This window comes from Manacus candei, unplaced genomic scaffold, assembly GCF_025592945.1.
Source record: "Manacus candei isolate 608988 ecotype Guabito, Panama unplaced genomic scaffold, ASM2559294v1 h1tg000153l, whole genome shotgun sequence".
NCBI classification, from domain to species: domain Eukaryota; kingdom Metazoa; phylum Chordata; class Aves; order Passeriformes; family Pipridae; genus Manacus; species Manacus candei.
The window spans coordinates 3,640,765-3,664,063 of record NW_026138201.1 but is presented as its reverse complement, the minus strand read 5'-3'; the positions used below and the strand labels follow the sequence as shown (position 1 = coordinate 3,664,063).

The window sequence follows — 23,299 nt, the reverse complement described above, 5'->3', positions numbered from 1 at the left end:
AGAAAAGGAGGAGGAAAACAATTTTTTTGCGGAGTTGATACACATGGGGATTAACCAGTTCTGCTTTCAGGAGATAAATTACAGCTCAGGAAATGAAATTCAAAGTGAGATGGATATTTGTCCTTGGGAATTTGACACCTGTAAACAGAAAAACCACTTTATTTTGAGAGCTTAAGGAGCTGCTCTAGACTTTTGTGCTTGTTTTATGCTTGAAGACTTCTTTTCTCCAGTGATGCTTATTGCACTGGATTCTCCAAACTGGGGTTCACTGGAGAAGGGCAAAAGATAGTAAGAGGGATTAGGTTTTCCTTTTGGATTGCTCATGTCAGTGACTGCTGTGGGAAAACAGCCTTTACCTGCCTGAGCAGTGAGCAGAGCACAGGCAAAGTGCTTTTATCTGCTCTGAAGCTGGTTTGAACACTGACAGCTCGGGCATTTTGATCTGCTGAAGCCTGGCTGCTGGTTTGGCCTCTGCAGGAGCAACTCCAGGAGTGGAGAACAGAGAGGGAAAGTGGTCACAGAGGGTGGAAAACAGGCAAGTGATAAGACCGTGGAAACTACAGTAAGAAAGTGTAGGGAAAATGGACAGAAGCTGGAGGAGTCAAACATTGCAGTGCTACAGGAGAGGCCACGTCCCAGCCTGTAACTTTTATTCAGGGACAGCTTGGGCTTCAGCTAGAAAAGAATGTTTTCTTTCTACATATACAATGATTTCAGTCCTACCTGCTACTGGTACCTGGAGAACAAAAAGCCTTGTAATATTAAGCGAGTTTTTGGACCTAAGAAATTCTCTTGTAAAAATTCCCTTTGTTCTTTTACAGAGGTTCCTGTGCTCTGCTTCCCTTCCCCCACCTGCACAGAGACAAGTGAAGAGGGGCTGGAGTCCTGCTGTTTTGCTGACTGCACTTTTGGGGTTAAATGACAAATTTAAGTCTGTCTGATACACATTAATGTGGGCCCCATTACAGGCAGGGTGAGCGCAGCAGCTGTGCCTCACCAGCACACAAGGGACATATGAAGGACCAAGATCTCTACCTGTTGAGTCCTGCCATGGAAGAAATCCTTCCCTGTGAGGGTGGTGAGGCCCCGGCACAGGTTGCCCAGAGAAGCTGTGGCTGCCCCAGCCCTGGAAGTGTTGAAGGCCAGGTTGGATGGGGCTCTGAGCAACCTGGGATAGTGGAAGGTGTCCCTGCCCATGACAGGGGGTTGGAACTGGATAGCCTTTAAGGTCCCTTCTAACTTGAATTATTCTATGGTTCTATGTAAACCCTGAGCAGTTCCACTAGACCAAACTGCTGCTGGGCAGATACTGGGGACTACAAACCTGTGCTCTGTGGTGGGATAACCACCTTGTGCTTCATTTCATCACCCCTTTTCTAAAGGAGGCTGACAATGTCTTGTCCTCCCTCTTGGCTTGGTAGAAGAAGATGAGCTGGCAAAGCCAACAGCTGCTTGGAGCGCTCCAGACCTGTCTGTGCACATCCTTGCTCCCAGATTCTTAGGGATTCCAGAGCAGCTAGCCAAAATGCTGAAAAAGCTTTCTTTTTAATCTCTTGATCTTCCCTCTGTGTGTTTTTGCCAGCATAGGTAAAACAGAGGTGCACACTCCGTGCTCTGCATGTCCTGGTGCTTCCACCAAGGTAAACAGGAGATTGTCTCGGTAATTACCAGGAATGAACTGAGCCAAACACCCTGTCCCTGCAGCTGGTTCCTGGGACACAGGAGCAGGCAGGGCAGGAAAACTTGACCTGCCAGGATATCACCAGTGTCTCTCTCAATTCGAACAAGAAATGAGATTCATCAGTCTTTGCTCCAGCTAAATTCCAACTTTAGCATGAAGGGAGGTTTTGTCTGACTGGGGTCTGCTGGGGTTTCTGTGCTTTCAGAGATCCGTCTTGTACACACATCCTAAATTCCTGAGGTGGTTCTTCCCAGGCTGCAGGTTTGGTTCGGGAGCTCGGAGGCCACAGCCCTTGGCATCACTTTATTTCTCACTTGTGTTACAGACAGTGATGAGACACTCCAGTGTTTGCTTGGAATAGAACACCAGCTTTAACAAGCCCCAGAGAAATCTCTACTGTGGGATGCAGTTCTTATGTAGTTGAAAATCTGTGTGTTCATTTTTATTTTTTTTTTTTTATTTTCTTTTTAAGCAAAGAGACAATCCTCTCCAACCGAGAGGATTATGTGATATCATGGAGAGCAGAATTTGACATGCAGGTTACAAACCAGTTTGAATCCTAAATGTTCAATGATACTGCAGAGCCTGACTGCTTCCTCCTAGGCTTCAGCTGGGACTAAGGACAAATCCCAAGGAGAATTCTGTCCAGTAGCAATGACTTCACTCTACACCTCTGAGCTGCATTAACAGAGAGGGACAAACACCAGTCCTTGGAAACTCTCCACATCCTGGTCTTATGTGGCAGAGTGCTGGAGAATGTGCACTTAGTGTTGTGGATTTTTTTGTTGAGGGGTTTGGGGTTTTTTTGGCTCATTTTTTTATGTTTTTAATGGAAGTTTAATGGTTTTAGCCTGAGCTTTGGGCCAGCCTTAGGTTTGTGCACTGGAATACAGCCCCTGTCTGGTTTGCTCCTTATTTTTCTCCCAACAGGAGAGTTGCTGAGCACTGGGGCTGTCCCATTAGAGGGTCTGGAAAGGACATTCCCTCTCTTCCAAGGGTTTAGCTGGCTGGAGCCCAGGAGAGCTTCCTGGCAGGAGCAGTTTGAAAAAAGATTGGAAGAAACCTCCTCTGTCTCATCCCCCCAGGGCAAACACGATTTGTTTCTTGACAATTCAGCCTTGTAATTTTGGGCTGGTCAGAGACAGAACAGCTTGTGGGAGCTGGGAAGGAGGAGGGGGCTTCATTTGGATGCAATCCTTGGAGCTATTTTCCAAGATGTTTCATATATGTCTGTGCATGGAGGGTTCTCATCTGTTGGGCAGGTAGTAAATGAATGTAATCCAGTGTGGGGAGTGCAATTATTTGGCCCTCTCCTGCTGGGAGTTAGATATTTCTTTCTCTCCCTCTTCTCCCATGTTTAAGGCCAGGTGTTTTTGGGTGGATGAGGCAGCAAATCTGAGGCAGAGGCTGGAAGGTGACTCTTCAAATGCAGTGCTGAAGGTGGCTGGTGGAGCAGGGCAGACTTATTTACTACAGAGCTTATTTACCATCTTAACTTACCACATATGCAACTGTTAGAAACAAATGTTTTTGAACAATCATCAATAAAAGCTGCAAAATAAGTGCCACAGGCCAAATTATTTTCCACTCCAAGACATATTTGCTTCACTTTTTTCCTGTCTCTAATCCAAGCCATGAGTAGCAATGCGTCCCTCTCCCAAGTAGCTGTCACATAAATGTCATTTTTAAGCTTGCTGAAGAGCAGACACAGCTTACCCATCCTGCCTGCCATCATCTTTGTGCAGATTTGGGGTTGTTGTCTTACCCCCAGAACTCCTGTGAGGAAGCACAGAGGTGAGCCCTTTGTGGATGTGGGATTTGGATCATTCTGCAGAGTTAAATTTACTCCTGTTTTGGAAGCTGGGGACCTTCAGGTATCACAATACCCCCAGGGGTGGGGGGGAGATATGATACTAAAAGATAAATTAGTAACCTCATTTTGAGGCAATTATAGCTCTGTGTTTGTGGAGATTTAGCTCAAGCCCTTTGCAGTGGTGTTACAAAGCTTAATTACATGACTTGAGGTGCTGTTAGATGCAAATCTTCTGGGCATGATATCTCTCCATTTAATCAGTGATTTGTTTGCCATTTGGGTACAGAAAATACTCTGTTTAAAAATGAGATGAATATGCTTGAAGTAAGAGTGGGAAATAATGAAAAGTAGCTGATTTACTACAGGTGAAGAGCATCCAAGAGCTCCCTGGTGTAGCTTATTTACTTGGAGCTTTATGCAATACAGAGTTCATTCCACACACAAACTGCACGTGGCTCCTTGGGTTCTCTATTTATGGTCTTGCCCATTAATCTTTAGCTTTGTTAGAAACACATATGGACTCCTTTATTTCCCTTCAATTTGAATCCTACTTTTCATTTTTTGGTGGATATCTCTTCGCTCTTTGTTAACATTGTGTGTTACTGATAAACTGGTGCTTTTCTGGGAGTGAGTGTAAGAGTCCTGTACCAAGTTCCTGGGTTTTGGTGAGGGAACACAAATTATCCTTTTCACCAGGGTTTGTCACCTTATAAACACAAAATAAGTAAATCTTTCTACATGCCTGCTTCTCAGGCTAAATTTACAAATATCTTCCCAGATAACTCAATTCTTTCATTCCTCACCTGTGCTGTGTCCTATGGGGGTCATACTTTGCTTTCTCACATGGAGGTTGTCCAGATATGTTCATTAATGCAGAGCTTACATACAGTGGGAAAAACTCCCCCGGGCAGATGGAGCTCGTCAGCCCTGTAAGGCCATCCATCTAAGAGAAGGTCACTCTAAACAAACCTACGTCCTGAGGACCTCGCTGGCACTGTCCAAGCTCGCTCAGACCCGGCAGATGAACCTCAGGATTAAAGGGTGGGCTCAGTTCAGCGCACACTGTGTCTCACCTAAAAAACCCACTGCGCAGGCTCGAAGGGTAATGACCTTTCCCAAATCTTCGCTCGCGAAGACTGGCCATACACATACAGTGGGAATGGGGGATAAACCAGTTTTTCAGATAAGATGGCCAAGAGGAAACTTTTATCTATCAAATTACACTGAAAGATTCTTGCTGCTGGGGAAGGGCTGTTTTTCTCCACCACTTCCCAAATCCTCCATGCTCCCAGTTCATAGCTGATATGCATGAGCCAGGGGCTGACAAGGAGAAACGAGGGACACAGGGAAGCAGCAGCAGGGAGACATCACCTGTCCCTGCCATGGAAGGATGGCTGTGGCAGAGATTGAAAACAGGAGGGACAAGGTAGGAAGAGAAGAGCAAAGATTAAATGAGAGCTTGGGGTGCAATCCTGCTGCAGCTCGGAGGGGGTTTGGCAGCACACGCTGGGAGAAGTGCGCTCATCCCAGCATCCCTGTGCTGTGGGAATGGGGGGTTGCTGCCGCTTTTCACTGCAGCAGAAAGGACACCAAGGATCAGCCACATCATCTGTCCCCTTCCCAGTCTTGGGGAAGCAGTTGCCCTTTTGCTTTATCAGCCCAGCTGCCAGGGGTGCAGCTCAGGGGATTTCTGGATGCTCTGTTTGCCATGGGAAGTATGTTTTTCTCCAAGATGTTAGGTAACAAATTGTACCACAAGAGGAAAACTGATAGAAATCAGCATTTTTTTTCCTTTTGGGTCTTCTTTTTTACACTCATTTTCTCATTAAAATGTTATCTCTCCGGTAAACCTGGGGGTGAGTCCCCATCCAGTCTGTGCCCTGAGATGATCCCACTCCATATATATCTTTGTGAGCATGTTCTTCACGCTCACAGCTATGGAATAACAACTGTGCAACAGGCACTGTTTATGTCCCTGCCATTGAAGAGGTGGCAGTTCCCACGGGGGGAGCCAGGGTTGTGAAACAGAGGTGCTAATTGTGCTGATGTCAGATAGCAGGGCTTCACTTTTATGTTTCCCATCTGTTTTCAACCAGCAATTTCATGTGACTGTGGCTCACCTAGGAGATATGTCAAGTGCAGTGCTAAATGTATCCAAGTACATGCTAAATTTTTCATTTTATTGGCTAATTCCTGCAGTTTCTTTGCCTGTGACATGGTAACAATATGCATTTCTTCCGTGCTTTTCAAACAAAATCCTGCTTCACTGGTAGATTAATTTATCTGCTGCTAACTTCACCTTTTTCAGACTGACCAAATGGAAACTGTGGGTGATGGTTCTGCTTTTTTTATGCCCTGGTTTGTGACTGCCTGCAGATCACTTAAAATCTAATTTCCTAAACATATCCATATTTCTAAGTTGCTACTAAGATGCAGAACATCTTGCAAGAGCTACTGAGAAACAGAAGGTTATTTCACTGGTTTAATTTTTGTATAGCATTGAAACAGGGATTTTATCAAGCACTCACATCACTTATCTATTTAAATCTCATGATGCTGGAGGATCTGAAATTGCATGTCTCAGCTTTTAAGGATTCAGCTGTGTTATGCTAATGTTTAAAGTGTCTAAGGAAGACAACCAAATGAGGAACATCTAAAAAAAAAAATCCCACAAAATAAGCCCAAACGAAAAAAATTCAACTCTCAGGGACAAGACAATGTAAAAGCAATTGAGGTATTTTCATGTGATTATTATGCAGCCTCTTTTTATGTTTTCAAAGTTCCAGGAAAATTTAGCCGTTCAGGATTCAACATAACTTTTAGGCAAGATTTTTGTTTCAATCCATTGCATTCTGGACTATGAGGAAGAGAGAAAGTCCAGTCTAGGGATCCAAATGTGCTGTAGTGTTTTGGTGTCTGTAATTCCATATTAATGTATAAAAAAACCCTTAATCCGTTTCTAATTTCTAATTCAGACTCTTGTTTCCTGGGCTCAACTGAGCTGAGATGCCAGAAATCCTTTGGGAACATCTCCCGTATAGAACACTTCCTTCATCTAGGCCTAAAATCAGTCTGAAATAAAGGTGGGTGAACCTCAAATCTTGGCCCATATTTGGCCTCAAAGACATTTTCTGCCTCCTTGGAATCACAGCCCAGTCACTTGGCTGTGCTAATTTAATTATTCCATAATGTCCTGGGAAGTAATGAGCTTTTGAGACAGGTAAAAGTAGGAGAGACTTTGGAAGGATCCAACCTGGATGCACCAGTGCTCATCAGAGGGGATGGGGGAGGGGGCTGAGTTTGTTCAAGAGGATTTCTTGTACTTCCCTATCCATTAGTTCTCTAGACACAGTAATCCACGGAAAAAAATTAATTCTTTCTGATTTCTAATTTTTCCTTCTCAACACATTTCTGAGAAACTTCAATACTCGGTGTTGTGCTTTTAGGGGGAGGTGAGGGAGGGGAGTTATTTCTTCAAATGGGTTTTAATGACTCCAGACCTCCATAACTTACTTCTCTGGAAATGCAGTGCCAACTACCCAAAGCCTTTTGTGTTCCCCTCCCCATCTGAAAGCTGGAATGGGCCCAAGGTCAAGGTCTGTGGCCCCTGCTTTCACGAGGAAAGACTGATTCTCCTGAAAAAAGCTGCTTTTCCTACTGTTTCCTTGCCCAAACTTGGACCAGAAAGGGCAATGCACTTCATCCCAAAGTTAGAAATGGAGGATGGGCATCGAGACAGCTGCTCAAGGAAAAATAATCACAATTTTCTTTCCCCCCTGGTAATTTTTAATGTGGTCAAAAACCCAAAAAAGCTGGCAAAGCTCTTTTTTTTTTCTTTAAACATGGCCAGGATACTGGTTAAAGGACACAATTCTGGCAAAAACCCCCAACAGTATTTAATTTTGCAAAAGATTTTCAATAAGAAAATAAAATTCTTGAAAAAAAACCCTAAAGCAAACAACATCAAAAGCACAAGGCTTTTTAAGCAGCCCTGAAGTGCAAAGCTTCCACAGGTTTCTACATCTTTCCTGATAAAATTAGGAAAGGTAGGGAGGTATTCCTCAGGTACACTTTTCAAGCTCCATGATTGCAATTAAATTGCAGCCATACTGCAATTACAGATATTTTCTACTTTTTAAAAATATATTAGCTCCTAGCTATTTCCACTTTATCCAGCATGGAAATACAATTACAATTTTAGGTTTCTTACTAGAACTGTTATTTTTTTTTCAGATTTTACTGTGGGAATTTGTGCAAAGCTTTCTTAATTTTGGAGTTAAAAAAAAATACAATATTGAATTTCTGTGAAATGTTGCTTGTGTGATTTAATATCTAATTATTTTAAAGAACTGCTGTATGTTACCTGTGCTGTATCCACACTGTAACCACTACCATGGGGTCAGCTGGTAATAAAGTATTAATGAGAGGAGTCAAAACACAATGGCTTTTTAATTACAGTCACTGTACAGGTCTGTTGATTCTTCTGTTGCACAGGTTGTGGTTAGGGGTGGGCTGGGACTGAAAAGGAGGCTTTCTTTGGTTTTGTTTTATGAAGATGATTCACTTCTTTCCCTGCCTTTTCAGGTTAGAACCTCCTGAAGTCTCCTGACTGCCAGCAAAAGAGAAAATTCCAACAAGGTACGTCCCTCTGTCTTTATTTTGTAGGGAAAGACTTCATTTTTAGGAAGCCAAGCAGCAAAGAAAAGCCCAGGAGACACTGCCTGACTAACAAGTCTGTGGGGGCTGGCGGGGACTTCTGCAAGGTTGAAAGCAAACTTGGTGTAACTGCTGGCACTTGTTCCATGTAGGAATAGTAAGTCCATTTTTGTGCCCTTCCTGATGCTCTGTCTGTGGTTGGGAGCTGATAGAAGGCAACGCTTCAGCTTCCTGAACCCTCTAAATAAAGCTCCCTTTCTATAGGGGTGTTTTTCAGAGAGAGGCACATTGTCCTTCCTGCTTTGGTTGGGTTTTCGTATTTTGGCTCTTTGAATGAACAACTTTGGTCATTAAACAGTTGGAAACTTATTTCAAAAAGACTTGAATGTATTGCAAAGGAAAACTATCTTCACTTGAATGGCTTGGAGCTGCTCTCAGGAGTTTATTTACATAGCTGCTGCATTGTGCCACAGCAAGAGGGGCAGCCAGGCTTCCTCTTAAATCTAAACTCCTTTTGCTTAAGTCATTAATTCACAAATAACTTCAGTTTCCTTTATTTCTAAGTTTGCTTCTTTCAAGAAATTATTATAGCAAGCCAGTGATTATTTAAATACTTGAATTAATACATATATTACTTTTGTAAATTCAGATATAGCAAAGAGCAAGTCAAACAGTCACTGTCCATGCATCACACCACAGTGTGACCCGGTGAGGATGCAAAGCTCCCACATCCTAGTGAGAGCTGCTCACCTCTAATGTTAAGAAAAACGTGTTTCCCTCTGAGAGAAAGCCCTTTATAAAACAAGGTGTTAGGAATTCAGCTAGAATTTCCTGTTTCCAATAAGCCAGGTGGAATGAAGTGGGTAAGCCAGTACTGAATGCTCCATATTCTGGTTTTCTCATTCTCAATCAAATAATGGTTTTTATTTTGCATGATTCAGTGCTTTATTACGTTGCTAAATCCCATTTATCTCTGTCAGGCCTGCTTTACCCTGAGGTGTTCTTTTGGTGTGTGTTTTTTTAACCATATTTTGTATGGCACCAATACCTGCATATTGTTTAAAACAACACCAGTTAAGAGTTAACTCCCAGCAGGAGAAAAAAAGGCCAATTGAGTCCCCACAGCTGGATATCTATCAAGAAATCACCAGTTCTCTGACGTTTGCTGTGGGCAAAGGAAAACAAAGCTCTACTAGCCATAAATCAACCCCTGTGTGCGGGTACTGTCAAAATGAGCTGCTGATCCAACCTGCGGGCCAAGAAGTGCTGTCTTTTCTACATCCCAGTGTTTGGAAATGCCCTTGTGCTCAAGGAAGAGCTGGGGTGCCTCAAATACAAACATCCAGAAGGTAATGGGCATCTCCAGGTTGTGTGGGAAACTTCATTAGGTGCCTTTAAAAGCCAGGCCTTTCTCACATAAGCTGTTAATTGTGCCTTGCTTGAGATAAGTATATTAAAAATATTCCAGCTACAGATGGGCTTTGAAATCAGAGCTGGATTTTAAATATCAAAATGTCTGGAATGGTTTGATATTTCTTCTTCTTCTTTTTTTTTTTTTTTTCTTTCCCCCCTTCCTCTTTTAGAAAGATGAGAAACAAACCCTAGGCTTTTTGGGTCCAAACTTTCATATAGTTGTATGGGGTGCCTGCCTGGGTTTTGGCCTGCTCCCATCTCCATCTATTGTATTAAAACAGTTAAAGGCATTCTTCTCTTCCCCCTTTCCCCCTGCAGCTGGAAAGTATCCCCTGCTTTCGTGCAAATAAACATCAATGCTGCCTGTTGTATAAGCCTGTGGTTGGTTCAGTTTGCCTTCACTGGAGTGACCTATATATCTGTAACTTCATACAAGATGTGTAGGTGTGGGATTAAAATCTTTCCAATCAGACAATTTTCAAATGCATAAAAAGTTTGACTTCTGTCAGGAGCCTCCCCTGTTTGGACAAGATGAGCAGGAAATCCAGACGCGTTCCTGAGATGTGAGGCGTAAAAAAGGAACAAGAGTATGATGACATCAGCCTATTTATTTGGTGAGTTTTTGGAGTCTGAGGACTTTCTAATATTGTGTTTTTCACATCTAAAGTGAATGCTCAGTGCTGCAATGTTTCTAGTGATCTCTCTGTGGATAAACTGCTTCTCTCCTGCACCTCAGCACCACAATGAACATCACAATCAGACACAGAGATCATGGTAAAATGTCCCTGCATTCAAATATTGCAAATACTTTTATAGAGAGAGCTGATTTCAGAATACCACTGCAAAAATCACTTGATTCTCTGAAAATAAGTAATAGCTTACAAATGAAAGTTGAGAAAGAAAGGCTTCTTCACTTTTACAATGTACAGAGCAATATGTGCACCAGGGCTGTCTGTCAGCACTGACTGATGATTCCTGAGTCTGGGTCCTGTTTCATGGCAAAGCCTGTGCTCCCAGCTTTGGAACAAAAGATCACCAGAGATAACAGAAGGAAAACACATCCCAGCTATTGACTAAGCAGCCTCACCTTCACTCTGCAGCTAATTGCTAGGTAAAAAACTGTAGTAAAAATGTCCATTTTATCAACCAATTTGGTTTATTTCTGCTCCAGATAAATGAAGCAATATTCCATTACCATCTCTGACCATGCTTTATTTTTTTCTATGTAGACTTGTTATGACAAAATTTCTTTCATTTTAATTAAATTTTTCTAGATACTATCTTCATACAATTAGCACTCAGAGAGGTATAATCACTACTTTTAATAGAAGAGGGTTAATGCTTGTTAAAAATGCTGGAGTAGCATTTGTCACTACTTTTGTTTTTCTGTCTGCAGGGAGAGGATGATCAAGGGCTCCTCAGATCTGCTTCTCCTGGGTGATCTTCATACCAATTTAAGTCCTGCTCTACCAAGTGGGTAAGTGCTTGGTTATTTTTGGCACACAAATAATCTGGTGACTTCAGTGAGGTTGTTGGAGTGTTTCAATGACACAGGTTTGAAATGAAGCATTTGCTTAAATACTTGACTGCCTTCTGGGTTTGACCTCTGCTTTTTTTTTCTGCAAAACTGATTTCATGCAACTCATTTCTAGTTAACAGCCACCACTGCTTGGAACTGGACTGAGATTTCATTTAATTTATATTACCAGAGAGCTACAAGGTGGTAACAACTTTCTGCTGCTGGCACGATCCAGCCTGAGCCAAGATGAACAAGCCTGGAAATGAAGGAGAATTCAGCCTGTGCCTTGATTTCCTTGGGGGGGAAGGGACAAAGATGACTGCAAGTGTAGGGCTCCTATCAGCCAAGGCAAGCAAACACTAAATATTTTCAAAGTGACCTGAATTAACCTTCTTGTAATGGCAAAACACACACAGGTAGAGCTGTCAAGGACACAGCAGTCCTGCTTCCCTGCTGACAGCCTCCAGGGATGTCCCAGGTACCAAAGGACACTTCAAGTGGCCCCAATAACCTGTGTTTAGGCAACAGAGTTATACCTTCCTGACTGAGAATGGTCCCAAATGGGGATTTGCACCAAGGACAGGCAACCTTGCTGCTTGGCCATGTTCTGAAGTTCATTCTCAGGAAAACTCCCACTAATTTAAGGCATGCCAGGATTTCATTTACTGCTGGGAAATGTGAAACCTCCCTGGCTAAAGTATCTTAATTAGGCCATTAGAGCCTGGTATAAAATGGCTGAGATAAACAGGGGCAGGAGGGCACAAGATATTGTCAATGCATTGTAAAGCCTTTTCTACTCCGCCCCGAGTTCAAACTGTCCAGATCCACATTTTCATGGGATAAAACACTTGAGCCCTCTGTGGGGTGGCTCCTGGTAGGGCCCTTAGGTCTGTGCTTTTCACTTGACCTGTGGGCAGGGATCCACAGCTTCTCTCCCCTCTGCTGCCTTGTGCCGCTTGGACTTTCAGTTTCTAATTCTGGTGTTTTTTAATTTGGTGCAATTTTTGGATTCACTGTGTGTGTTTGGGGCAGTTTGAAGAGCCTCATCTTCGGTTTTCCTGTGCAGGGGCTGGTTCCAGAATGGGGGATCTGTCACCTGTTCTCTTCATATTGCTTTTCCAGAAGTGTTTTAACGGCTGTCATTAGTTACTCCAGGAGACTGAAATCAAAGAATTTGGTGAATCTGGGGCCTGTGTTGTATGTATGTGTACAGGAGGAGATGCAGATCATAGAATCATAAAACAGAATAACAGAATGGTTTGGACTGGCCATCCAACCTGGCCTTGAACACTTCCAGGGATGAGGCAGCCACAGCTTCTCTGGGCAACCTGTGCCAGGGCCTCACCACCCTCACAGGGAAGAATTTTTTCCTGATATCTGATCTATGACTACTCTCAGTTTGAAGCCACTGCCCCTTGTCCTGTCACTTCATGCCCTTGTAAAAAGTCCTTCTCCACCTGTCTTGTAGGCTGTGAAGGTACTGAAAGTTGCTATCAGGTCTCCTTTAAGCCTTCTCTTCCACAGGCTGAACAACCCCAACTCTCTCAGCCTTTCCTCATAGGGGAGTTCTTTGGTGGTGTTTTTGTATTAAAAAGTGACGAATCCAAAATATTCACCTTAAAAGAGCAAAAGAGGGACTTCTAGAATGGCATAACAGTTTTTTTTTTTTCTACAGATAGATGGTAAAAATTTCTCATTTTTACTTTGAGACTCATAATTTCTGATGTCAAGAATTTATGCTCAGAAGTGAGATAAGGCTAAAAGCTGTACATGTGGGAAATTAAATGCAAGTGTGAAACTCTCAGCTTATTACTCACTACCAGCAGTCTGCACATTCCTGCGACTAGGTTTGTATTCTTATCATTTGAGAGCTAGTACTTGATCAGGCTGTTAGACTTGCGTGAGTTATTGTTTCTTTTTATTTGTTGTTGTTGGCTTTTTTTTAATCCAAATAATCTATTGGAAGAACACATGTGGTGACAAATATTATTGCTGAGTTTGCCCGTATTTAGGAGCTGAAAAAGTCTGGAAAAGTAGAAATACTATGATTCCTAAAACCATTAGTGAAAATTACATTTTTGTTTAAAGAGTGCACAGAGTTTTTAAGAATAAAAATCCCACACTGGCTGTAGCCTCTGTGGCAGCTGGGCCTTCTTCCTCTAGTGGGTGTGGGGAGGCTGCAGTGTCCCTGCTTTCTGGGGCAGAAAAGGCTTTTAGAGTTCTCTTTACATCGAGGGTGAGGGTGTTTTTTTGTTAAATTGGTGGTAATTATCTTAAGCAAACATGTGCTGTTGGGCCTGTTCAGCCTCGAGAAGAGACACTGAGAGGGGATCTCATTCATGTGTGTCAGTGTCTGCAGGGAGGAGACAGAGGATGGACCAGGCTTTGCTCGGGAGTGCCCGAGGCCACGGGCAGGACAAGATGGGACAAGAGGACACAGGCAGGAACTGATGCCCATGAAGTTCCACCTGGACATGAGGAAGAACTTTGCTGTGCAGTGACCGAGCACTGAACACATTGTCCAGAGAGGGTGTGGAGTCTCCCTCACTGGGAGAACTGTCTGGACACAATCCTGTGCCATGTGCTCTGGGATCAGGGAGGTGGGAGCAGATGCCCCACTGTGGTCCCTCCCAGCCTGACCCATCCTGTGATTCTGTGAAGTCCCGCACAGGGAATGCAGCTCTGTTTGCTTCCGACTAAAAAGAAAAATAAAAATAAAGGATTCGTGGCTCCTGAAGTTTGAAAGCCATAAACCAGAGGGTGACACAGGCTGAGTGACCACACCAAGCGCAGTCTCCGGGCAGAGGGGAAGGGTCTCAGCCACGGGGACCGCCCGCGCCCCCGCACCGCGGGGAATTTCCGAGGCTTTCCGAGGGTCTCCGCCGCATCTCTCCCGGCTGAGGGGGTGCAGGGGCTGCGATCCCGGGGGTGTCCGGCCCCTGCCCGAGCCCGGGGGTGGCTGCGGGGCGGGGCGGGGGCGGGCGGGGGGCGGAGGAGGCGCGGGGGGCGGGCGGGGCCGGGCCGGGAGCTCCGCGCACACCGCGCTCATGTCAGCCCGCACCGCGCTGCAGGGGCCGCGCAGAGCCTCCCTGGATCCCTCCGATTTGCCTGTATTTTAATTCTTTAATTTATTTCATTTTAATTTTTTTTTTTTTTTACGAAGGAGGGAGAGGAAAGCGGAAAAAACACCCCCGGCTTCACGGGAAAAAAAAAAAAAAGAAAAAACCAAACCCAAGAAAAAAAATGAGCCAGAATGTCTGAGAAAATGTCCAGCTTTCTGTACATCGGGGACATCGTGTCCCTGTACGCCGAGGGCTCCGTGAACGGGTTCATCAGCACGCTGGGGTGAGTGAGTGCGGGGCTCGCAGCCCGCGGCACAGGAAGGGGCGGCAGCGCGCCCTGCTCGGCGGAGCGGGGAAAGTAGGAAGTGCTGGGGAACGGGAAGGGATGAGAGAAGTTCTCGGGGCCGGGGAGCGGGGCCCGGGCCCCGCCGTACCTCCTCCTGCAGCTCCCGGCACTCCCCGGCGCCCCCGGGAATACCCGAGGTTCTTCAGACCCTGCGCCGTGCTGTGCCCTTAGCGCAGTCAGCACGCAGAGCTGCCATTTATTTATTTATTTATCTATCTATCTATTTATTTATTTATTTTAGTTGTACCTCTGAGAATTTCTGACAATTTCCTTGCTCATCTTGCCATGAATCAGCTCGTTAAAAACCTGCACGCCTTTGCTTCTGGTTTGTGTCTGCCTGAGGTCTTGTCTGTGGTTGTCGATGATCAGATACTTACGATCAGATAGTTTAATTTAATGGAGATGCCTTTTTTTCCCCGTGAGCTCTTCTTTCTCTCTGCAGGGTGAAAGGGTGTGTAGTTTAGCTGTGGCTGCTTCGCTGAACTGCCGCTTGCTTCAGTTTTTTATTAACCTCGGCCGCTTTAAATCACCTTCTTGGAATCCAGGAGGGAAAACCTCAGCGAATGACGATAGCGATACATTGATACATTTCTTTGAAGTTTGGCTGCAGTGAGGTGTCCCGAGGGTGCAGCGGTTCCCTCTGATGTTCCCAGGAGAGCTGCAGTAGTTCCAGTAACTTTGTGGCATGTCCAAAGTAAGCGTGTCCTGAAACCTTTGTCACTGGCAACGTCTCCTGCACTCCATGGATTGTAGCGATCCCATGGACAAGGCAGCTCAAACTCTAGTTAAATATCAGTGTCATTTGCTGCTTAAACGTTAATGGTACCTTTTGGAATAACAGTTAAACCTGCCAAGGCTGGTTAACACGGGTATCGCTCCTGTATTGGTGTAACTTCCCTGTGTTCTGTGATCCCTTCCATGGGGGACTGTAGGGTGAAGTAAGGTTGGTATTAAAATGCAAACAGTGAATGTGTAAGATACTTGGTGTGGTGCTGCTACTGGAAAAGAGATGGTGTTCAAGGTCTTTTATATATTTTTTAATCTTATTATTGCATCCAATCCTTGCTGTTCACTCTTTTAATCTGTTGACAAGTGTTTTTCAATGGTTTGTTCCTCTATTTGTTAATTTGGCGCCTCCTCTCACTGACTGTCTGTGTTGTCTCACATGTCCTTTCTGACATTGCTGACTCTGGCAATTTTAAATCCTACCTGAAAATGTTTTCTTTCTGCAACTATTTATTGGTGGATATTGTTTCTTACTCTTCTAACCCCAGCACTTTTTTTTTTTTATTTCGCCATTGGTTTGCTGTCTTGTTCTGTCTCATCTCTGTGTTCTGCTATGTGGAGGAAGCTAAATTTGCTGTGCTTTCCTTTTCGTTGTGTTCTTCCTTTCTGAGAGCACCTGCTTGTCCACAGTTACGGATGTTTCTGCTGTGACTAACGCTTGTATGACTGTCACTCCAATATGTGTTTTGGCATTGCCGTGCCACAGTTTTAAGGCTGCTGATCCTCCCCTTATCCCTTGGAGTTAAGGCAGGACATTTATTCCCAGTTTTAAAGATGAGAAGCAAAGATCAAAGCTTGTCTAAGGCACATGGGAGCTCTTTACTAGAAGAAATAATTGAGCTTAAGCCAACACTCTGTCCAGGCTCTCTTTCAGCCCAGCTCAAGAAAACTGCTTGGGATGAGACAGGACTCCTGTGTGCATCTCTTCTTCAGTGACAGGCCAGGAGTTCAACAATGCTGATGTACCTCTGTTGGCTTTTCAGTCCAACTTTTTTGTGCCCTGCTCTCTGGCATGGTAAAAGCAGCCCCAGAGCCAGGAGGCTGGAGTGGAGGAGCTGCAGGAAACTTGAAGGTGCCAGTGGAAAACCCCCCCATATCTGCTGAATGGGAATGAATCCCTCTGCTGGTGGTACAAGAGCTTGGACTGACATTTGAAGTTGTGATGCCAGGTTACCGTATCTGTGCCAGCTCTCGCAATTGCTGCCTTTGGACTGGTTGCAGCAACACAAGAGGCAGAAAAAACCTCTTATACTCGGGGAAAACTTGCTCAGCTGCACTTTGCAAACACCTGAAAAGATGAACCCTCATTTTCCCTAGGTGCCTCTAGTTGGTGAGGACAAGGTGGGGTAGGATTAGGAATGATTTCTCTGTTTTTTTGACTGCTGTGGGTCCTTGTTTAATTGCTTTTGCCTGGGTTACACCTGGAATGTTGCCGGGCAAACCAACCTGTCACCTGCACTATGGAGCTCACTGGGGAGTCTCCTGCTGTTTCAAGAACTTGAAATCCAGTTCAGGTCTATGACTCTGGAGCAGGGATAGAGACCTGTTGATTTTAAGCTGTCAAAGGCTGATTGTTTCCTAAACAAAGTGTGAGCAAGGCCGTTCTATAAATAGGATAAAAAAGTGCCCAGCACCTCTGCAAGCAGGGAAGGTCTGTCATGGCAGGGGACCTCACTCCCTGAGGAGTTGAACCAGCTCAACAAATGGGTTTTGAGGGAGATTTCTAAGCATAGGCTGTTTCATGCATTTTAGAGTATTTTTTTCCTCACTTGCTGGTGCAGAAATTTTCACATGCTCCGTTTTCCCTGAACACTTAAAGCCAAGAGAAAGATGTAGCTGAGCTGTTCAGGTCATGTGTGGGGTCAGGTTAATAGCTCCTATAACCTGAGTGTGGAAATATTCCTCTTGTGTAGTTTAGGAGGTCCCAACTGCCTTTTTTAGGAGACAGGGGATCTGCGCCCTTGGCCCTTGATCCAGGTGAGCCTGGTGAGGGCAGGAAGGCCTTTCCACACCTCCCTCTGCAATGAGCGTTTGGGAATTGCTGGAACAAGATTCTGTGAGTGGTACTCAAAGGGTTGGGGCACTCCTTTGAGCTGGAGGAAATCTGTGTTCTCGTCCTCCTTGTCTCTGAACTGTCTCATGACTATAAACAGCTGTTGGATGTGGGGGTGAGGGCTCTGCTTTCACATTTGATCTCTCTTAGTCTGAAGAGGAGACTGAACCTCTCTTCCACATCTGGGGTTAGTGCTGTAGGGTGGGATGGGGGCAGGGAAGTCAGACAGTGCCTGCTCCAAATTCTTCCTCCTATATCCATATTTTAAGAGGCAGAGATTGGGCTCTGTTTTTTTGGAAGAAGAGGTGTAACCACTGATCTCCAGGAGGACGTTCCAGGCTGTGGATCCCACATGGAGAGGGGCATCTCTGGCTATTGGTACAGGAAAGGGTTTTAGGGCTTAGCATTTTCAGCAGGCCTTTGGATACTTGAGGTACTGAGAATCCAAACAATCCCCTGCTCTTTTTTCTGCTTGGCTTTGGGCTTATTCTGGATTTGGATGCTGCTCTGAGGTGCTGATGGTGTGTCTTCTGGCTTTTCCAATCCCCCACCTCCCCCTCCTTCCTTTTTAAATAGGAGAATGCTTTTGGACATATAAGCTGATAGCCTTGCAATTTAGTGCAGAAAAGGAAACGTTTGGGAGAAGGAATTTACATCCCTTGATAGTTTTCTGCCCTTGCAAGATGTATTTTGTGCTGGGTTATGGAACTGTGCTAATACTGAGGGATTTGACACAGTAAAACTTTTGCACAGTTGGAGGCTTTATGTCCCACAGGGAGGGTGTGTCAGAGCCAGGCAGTGAATCCAGTTATCTTAAGTTGTCTTAGACTGGTGTCTGAACCTTGAGACCACCTTTCCTGGTATTTTGGCTGTGAATGCTGGGAATGAAAATTGTATTAATCACCTATCAGTACAACGAGGAGAAAAAAGTATTCCTGATGGGAGGGGTGGAAGGAAAAAAACAAGTAAGGACAATGGCCAGGATCAGCTGTAGGAAAGTTTGAGGATGAGCCTTTTAGTCACCATGAGGAGCTGCATTCCTGTCTCACCTCCGTAAATGTGCTTCTGTGCCATAGCAGGGAGAGATCTCATGGAACATAATCACTGGAGCATGAAGCAGGACCCACCTGCTTGATCATACATGGCCCTGGATGATGAGGGGTGCTGGGATGTATTTCTCATTAGCAGCAAAAAGTGTGTTGTAGAGTATTTTTACTAATTTTCCTCAGTCTAATGGTTATTTTTTCCTGAATATCTCCTCTTAATTTTTCAAAGCGCTTCCTGGAACTTTCTTGTTTGAAATATCACAGGTTTATTCAAGCTCCTTCACTGGATTTTTGTGCAGGAGCTGTCTTTTTGAAGTTGGACTTCACACACGGGTTGAGTCAATCACACTTCGTGAAGAGGCAAGGTGAAGTAGAAAGTACTTTAGAAACAGCATAAATCAGAATATTCCAAATATAACAAAGCCTAAAACTTGTCATCCTGGTGTCTTCAGGAATGGTCCCTAAGAGAAAAGATGCAGTGACTGATGATGCTCACAACACACCAATGCAGAGTTTTCATCAGAGCCCTTATTTTTCTAACCCTTCTCTCCTACTGTCTGAAGATGTAAGCCATGGTTAAGGAACAGAGTATCCATCCTTTAATTAATAGCAAATTTTTCTTTCATGTCCCAGCTGAAAAAAGGTAATTAGTCAGGAAAGAATAAAAAAGCCTGAAGAAAGTGAGAGTGGCATAACTAGAGTTACTCATAATTTAGTTCTGGTATATGTAGAATCAAATAATACCTGGAAGAGGGAAGGGAAGATGCATTTCAGCTTTTCTGTGGGCAAAAGTACTTGTAGGTTTTGTTTCCTAGGTACTTTATCCTCCAGACTAACGGTACCAATGAGATTTGACAGTTTTGATTGTGTGTAATTTTTTTTAAATACTGTGTAGGTTTGGCATTTTCGGGAATATGTTCTTTTGGTTGTCTTTCTGATGTAGCAGCCCTGCTCTGAACCCTCCAGCTACTTTGAATATATGCTAATGTACACTTTTCAGCTGTGTGGGGTATTGCTTTTCTGTGATAACTTTGTAAAGCATAAGCTATATTAGATGCATTATTAAACACTTTCATTGATCTTACAATAAATGCCGTGTAAGTGGAGATGTAGACACATAAATACAGCCCTATATCTTGCATACCTTGCCATGCAGTACATATATCAAAGCTTATATCCTCTGTAATTATCCACTCTCACTAGCAATTAGGCACGTCTCCAGCTTTGCCATTTGTAACAGCCTTTATTTTGATGCTCAGTTTCAAATGTTGTAACAACAGTGCCATCCTTAAATAAACAATGAGACAAAGCTTTCCACAAAGCAGCCTTACGGGAATGCAGCGAGTAATGAGCCCCGGAGGGCTCAGACTTGTTTCTGAAGTTTTCCTTATACACAGAGCCTAACCTGGGTGTGAGGGGAAAAAAGCATTAGACTTAATTACAGTGTTATGATTTATGAGTCTGTGTGCTAAAATGGAATATCCTTGGTGCGAGAGCTCGTTATTGAGCAGAACTGGGGAGAAAATTGGGGTTAGGGAAAGAATTGATTGATTAATGCAGGAGGGAGTTTACCTGTAAGCTGTGTGGTAGTAATGGAAATAAGAGAGGAATTTTGAATTGAGATAAGACATACTACAAGTTCTCGGCTGGGCTATGGGTAATGTGGGGAGTAGTCAGGAAAGACAGGGGAGATTGTTTGACCTGCATGACTTAAAGTCTTATTTTAACTTCCTTTTACGTAATGAGAGGACTAACTAAACTAAACCAGTCTTGACGTGGTTCTTGGTGCTGTTAGAAATCACGACTACCCTGTATTTTAAAGGTACCACAGAGGAAAGAGTCAGGTCAATCTTTGACTTCCCCAGCCTGGAATATGATTTCCCAAGAAGCTCCTGAACCTTTGCTCAGCCAGCGTTTGAAACCCTTCGCTGTTCGAGGTGCAGGCGGCGGCTGCTACTCGGCTGAAGCCTGAGCCTGTTTGTTGAGCAGTAACACCGAGCTGTGTCCTCTGCATGTGGATTTACTGCACTTGAAAGTCTGGTTTTTGCTTGCTTTGAAAGGTCTGTTACTTCTTGTATGATGTACTTGATAAGGAATATTTATGGCAAAACTGGAGGAAGGAAAATGAATGGTCATTCGGGATTTTGCTTTTTTACCTCGTGTGTGTTGTGTTTTGCCACTTAATCAGAGGTGCATATTTTAATTATGTTAAAAGGACATAATTCCCTTGTGACTGATTCTTTTAAACTTCCATTGATTATTTGTAAGTCTAATTCCATCTAATTACTTGAATCAATCCTTCCACCACTATGAAGATGTGTAAACACTTCCTGATGTAAATTCTGTTTATGATGCTAAACCTCGATGCTTTGGGCCTGCAGCTGTGTGGGAAGTGAATCCTAGTTCCCAGGATTTCCAGCTTCCTTTCCTGGGGGGTCACAGGGAAGCCTCAGTTGTCCAGCAGCTTTGTGTTCCCTCTCTCTAGAGAAGTAAAAGTAACTTCTGTTTTCACTACCTCAGTTCACCTCAAATATGAAACAAACTTAAACCAGGGAATTGCATTCTAGCAAGGTAAGTTTTTGCTGCAAAATTGGGAAAAGAGTTAAACAAAAAAGCAGGGTTAAAATGGACTTGTTATTCATGTCCTATATTAGGTACTGGTGGAGGTTTTGAGGGGCTGTTTTGGCTGTGGAAACCAAAAGGTTGTGTCAGGACTGGTCTTGCTGCTCAGCTAGTGCTGATTTTGTGACTCTCTGTGTACTTTGATTTTTCAGATGTTTGAGTCTTGTGCTAAGGCTGCTGTGGTCTCAAACATTTGAATACCTGTTGATTTTTTTTTTGTTCCAAGGGTTTTTGGTGTTGTTTAGGAAAATGCAGAATTATATCACCTTCTCCAGGAGAATGCCTGAGGTGAAGGTTCAGTTTCTGTAGAAAGAAATTGGAGTTTTTAAGGTTGCCTATGGGACCTTTTGTAATACAAAAGTTATATAAAATGGATTTAGTACTTGGTAATTCCTATGTAATACAGTTTGGGCAATTCTTTTGAAATGTCTCTTTAGGTTGTTGCTGCTGCATGAGTGAAGACATATAGTTGAAATTTATATGGAAATACTTGGTGGAAGGAGGCTGGAAGGGCATATCCAAGTGTGGTTGTTACCATTTGATACTAAGTTGGCTACAGCTCTTCTCTGTACCAAGAATTGGTATTAAAACCAGTAATCAAGTTTATATTCTTTGACCGCCAGCAGATAAAAATCAATGTCATTTAAAAGAAAATCAACAAACAAACCCTGAAACGAGGCTTTTTATATGAATCTCAAAATACAGAAACTTGTTGTGATCCAATGCTTGGACTTCTTATCTTGATTCCCTTTTAGGAGCTTGTTTGAATTTCAAACAGCTTTTTTATTCCCTGCACTTGACACACACAAGTTAATCAGTGTTGCAGGGGCAGCTGAAAACTCCCTCATGGAGAAAAGCTTGAAAACCAGAATGGTCACTAATGAAATGTAAGAAGTGCCCTGAGTTTAGTAGTAATTTTCTTCCATTAACTTAAAATCAAAGTGTGTGCTTTGCAGGTAGGGGGGCCTAACTAATGGTACGTGAGTACTTGAGACCCCAAGCAGTGCTTTTTGCATGACCTGGTTGGTTTTGTTTTACATTTAGCTGGACTTAGATTTCTGACAGGCCCCCCAGTTGTTCCGGGTAACAGGAACAGTGGTGTGCTTTGCTAAAATGTTCTTAGTCACCTTTTCAGTCTGGCTCGTGTCTTTTTGTTGTTCAGAAACAATAAATAAAGAGAGGAAACAAAATGAATGGATTAGGAAAGACTGGATATTGCTTTTGAAAACAGAGAGCAGATCTTTGTGCAGTTTTGAATGCTGAAAAATGTTCAAATGCATCACTAAGCAAGGTCCATTCTTCCCATCTAAGAATAAAAGTTTAAGGCTACTTAAAAATTTATTTTTTTTTTTAAATTCTTCATTAAAAAAACCCCAGCCTAACGAACTGCATGGAGTGAAAGAGATTAAGTGCCTGTTAGTAGTATTTTCTCTGATATTTTGGACAATTTATTGAGGTTATCACCTTTTGCCAAGGTGGACTTAATACCAGCCTGAGGGTGCCAATCCATAGGCTTCACTCCTCACCCAAATTTGACAGGGCCCAGCAAGCTTGGCTCTTTACAGAGAGATGAAAAGTCAGGCTTAGGTGGAGAGTTTTGTGGAATTTTGATATTCTAAAATGAGGTTTTACATCAGGCTCGCTGATGTAAAAATCAGGTAGGGCCATCTCTGTAATGCTTCTCAGGTTGAAGGCAGAACTCAGTAAGTCAAGCTTTACTGTCAAACAGATTTCGTAAGTAATGAACTGATGTAGAATTGTTTTGGACTTTAGGTTGCTTTAAAGACACTGAAGTTATTGCAGTAAACACAGGAAGTCCAAGTCTCAAGATTTTCAGTTATCTTTGTAGATATCCTTACATATCATCATAGCATGTTATTTATAAAGAATATTAGTATACAGAAAAAAAATTCTTGCCTTTAAAGGATAAAAATACAAAATAACATACAGAAAGTTAAGAGGAATTTTTTTTTAGGCGGTGAGGACGTAACAGTTTATTTGTATGTCAGGCTGGCCAAGTTGATTGAAAGGATGGAGCAGCTCTGCTGGGAGGAAAGGCTGAGAGAGTTGGGATTGTCCAGCCTGGAGAAGAGAAGACTTTGGGGTGACCTGATTGTGGCCTTCCAGGACCTGAAGGGAGCCCACAAGGAAGATGGAAAGAGACTATTTCCAATGGCCTGGAGTGACAGGACAGGGGGGAATGGCTTCAAACTGACAGACAGTAGGTTTAGATTGGATATTAGGGAGAAATGCTTCCCTGTGAGGGTGGTGAGGCCCTGGCACAGGTTGCCCAGAGGAGCTG

General features: G+C 43.5%; 1 protein-coding gene and 1 long non-coding RNA gene across 4 annotated transcripts in view; both read left to right on the top strand.

Annotated features, from left to right (window-relative positions):
* The first annotated feature begins 9,338 nt into the window (after positions 1–9,338).
* Positions 9,339–11,573, top strand: LOC127463275 (uncharacterized). The gene is made up of 3 exons (XR_007900719.1): positions 9,339–9,499; positions 10,073–10,177; positions 10,960–11,573. It is a non-coding gene; the product is annotated as an uncharacterized LOC127463275 (long non-coding RNA).
* A 2,538-nt stretch (positions 11,574–14,111) lies between these two features.
* ITPR2 (inositol 1,4,5-trisphosphate receptor type 2) overlaps positions 14,112–23,299 on the top strand; it is a 241,673-nt gene continuing 232,485 nt past the window's right edge. For all 3 annotated transcript variants that reach the window (XM_051772364.1, XM_051772363.1, XM_051772362.1), the window contains exon 1: positions 14,112–14,427. In XM_051772364.1, the coding sequence (XP_051628324.1) occupies positions 14,336–14,427 (92 nt within the window). In that variant the 5' untranslated portion in view covers positions 14,112–14,335. The remainder of the gene's footprint in view (positions 14,428–23,299) is intronic.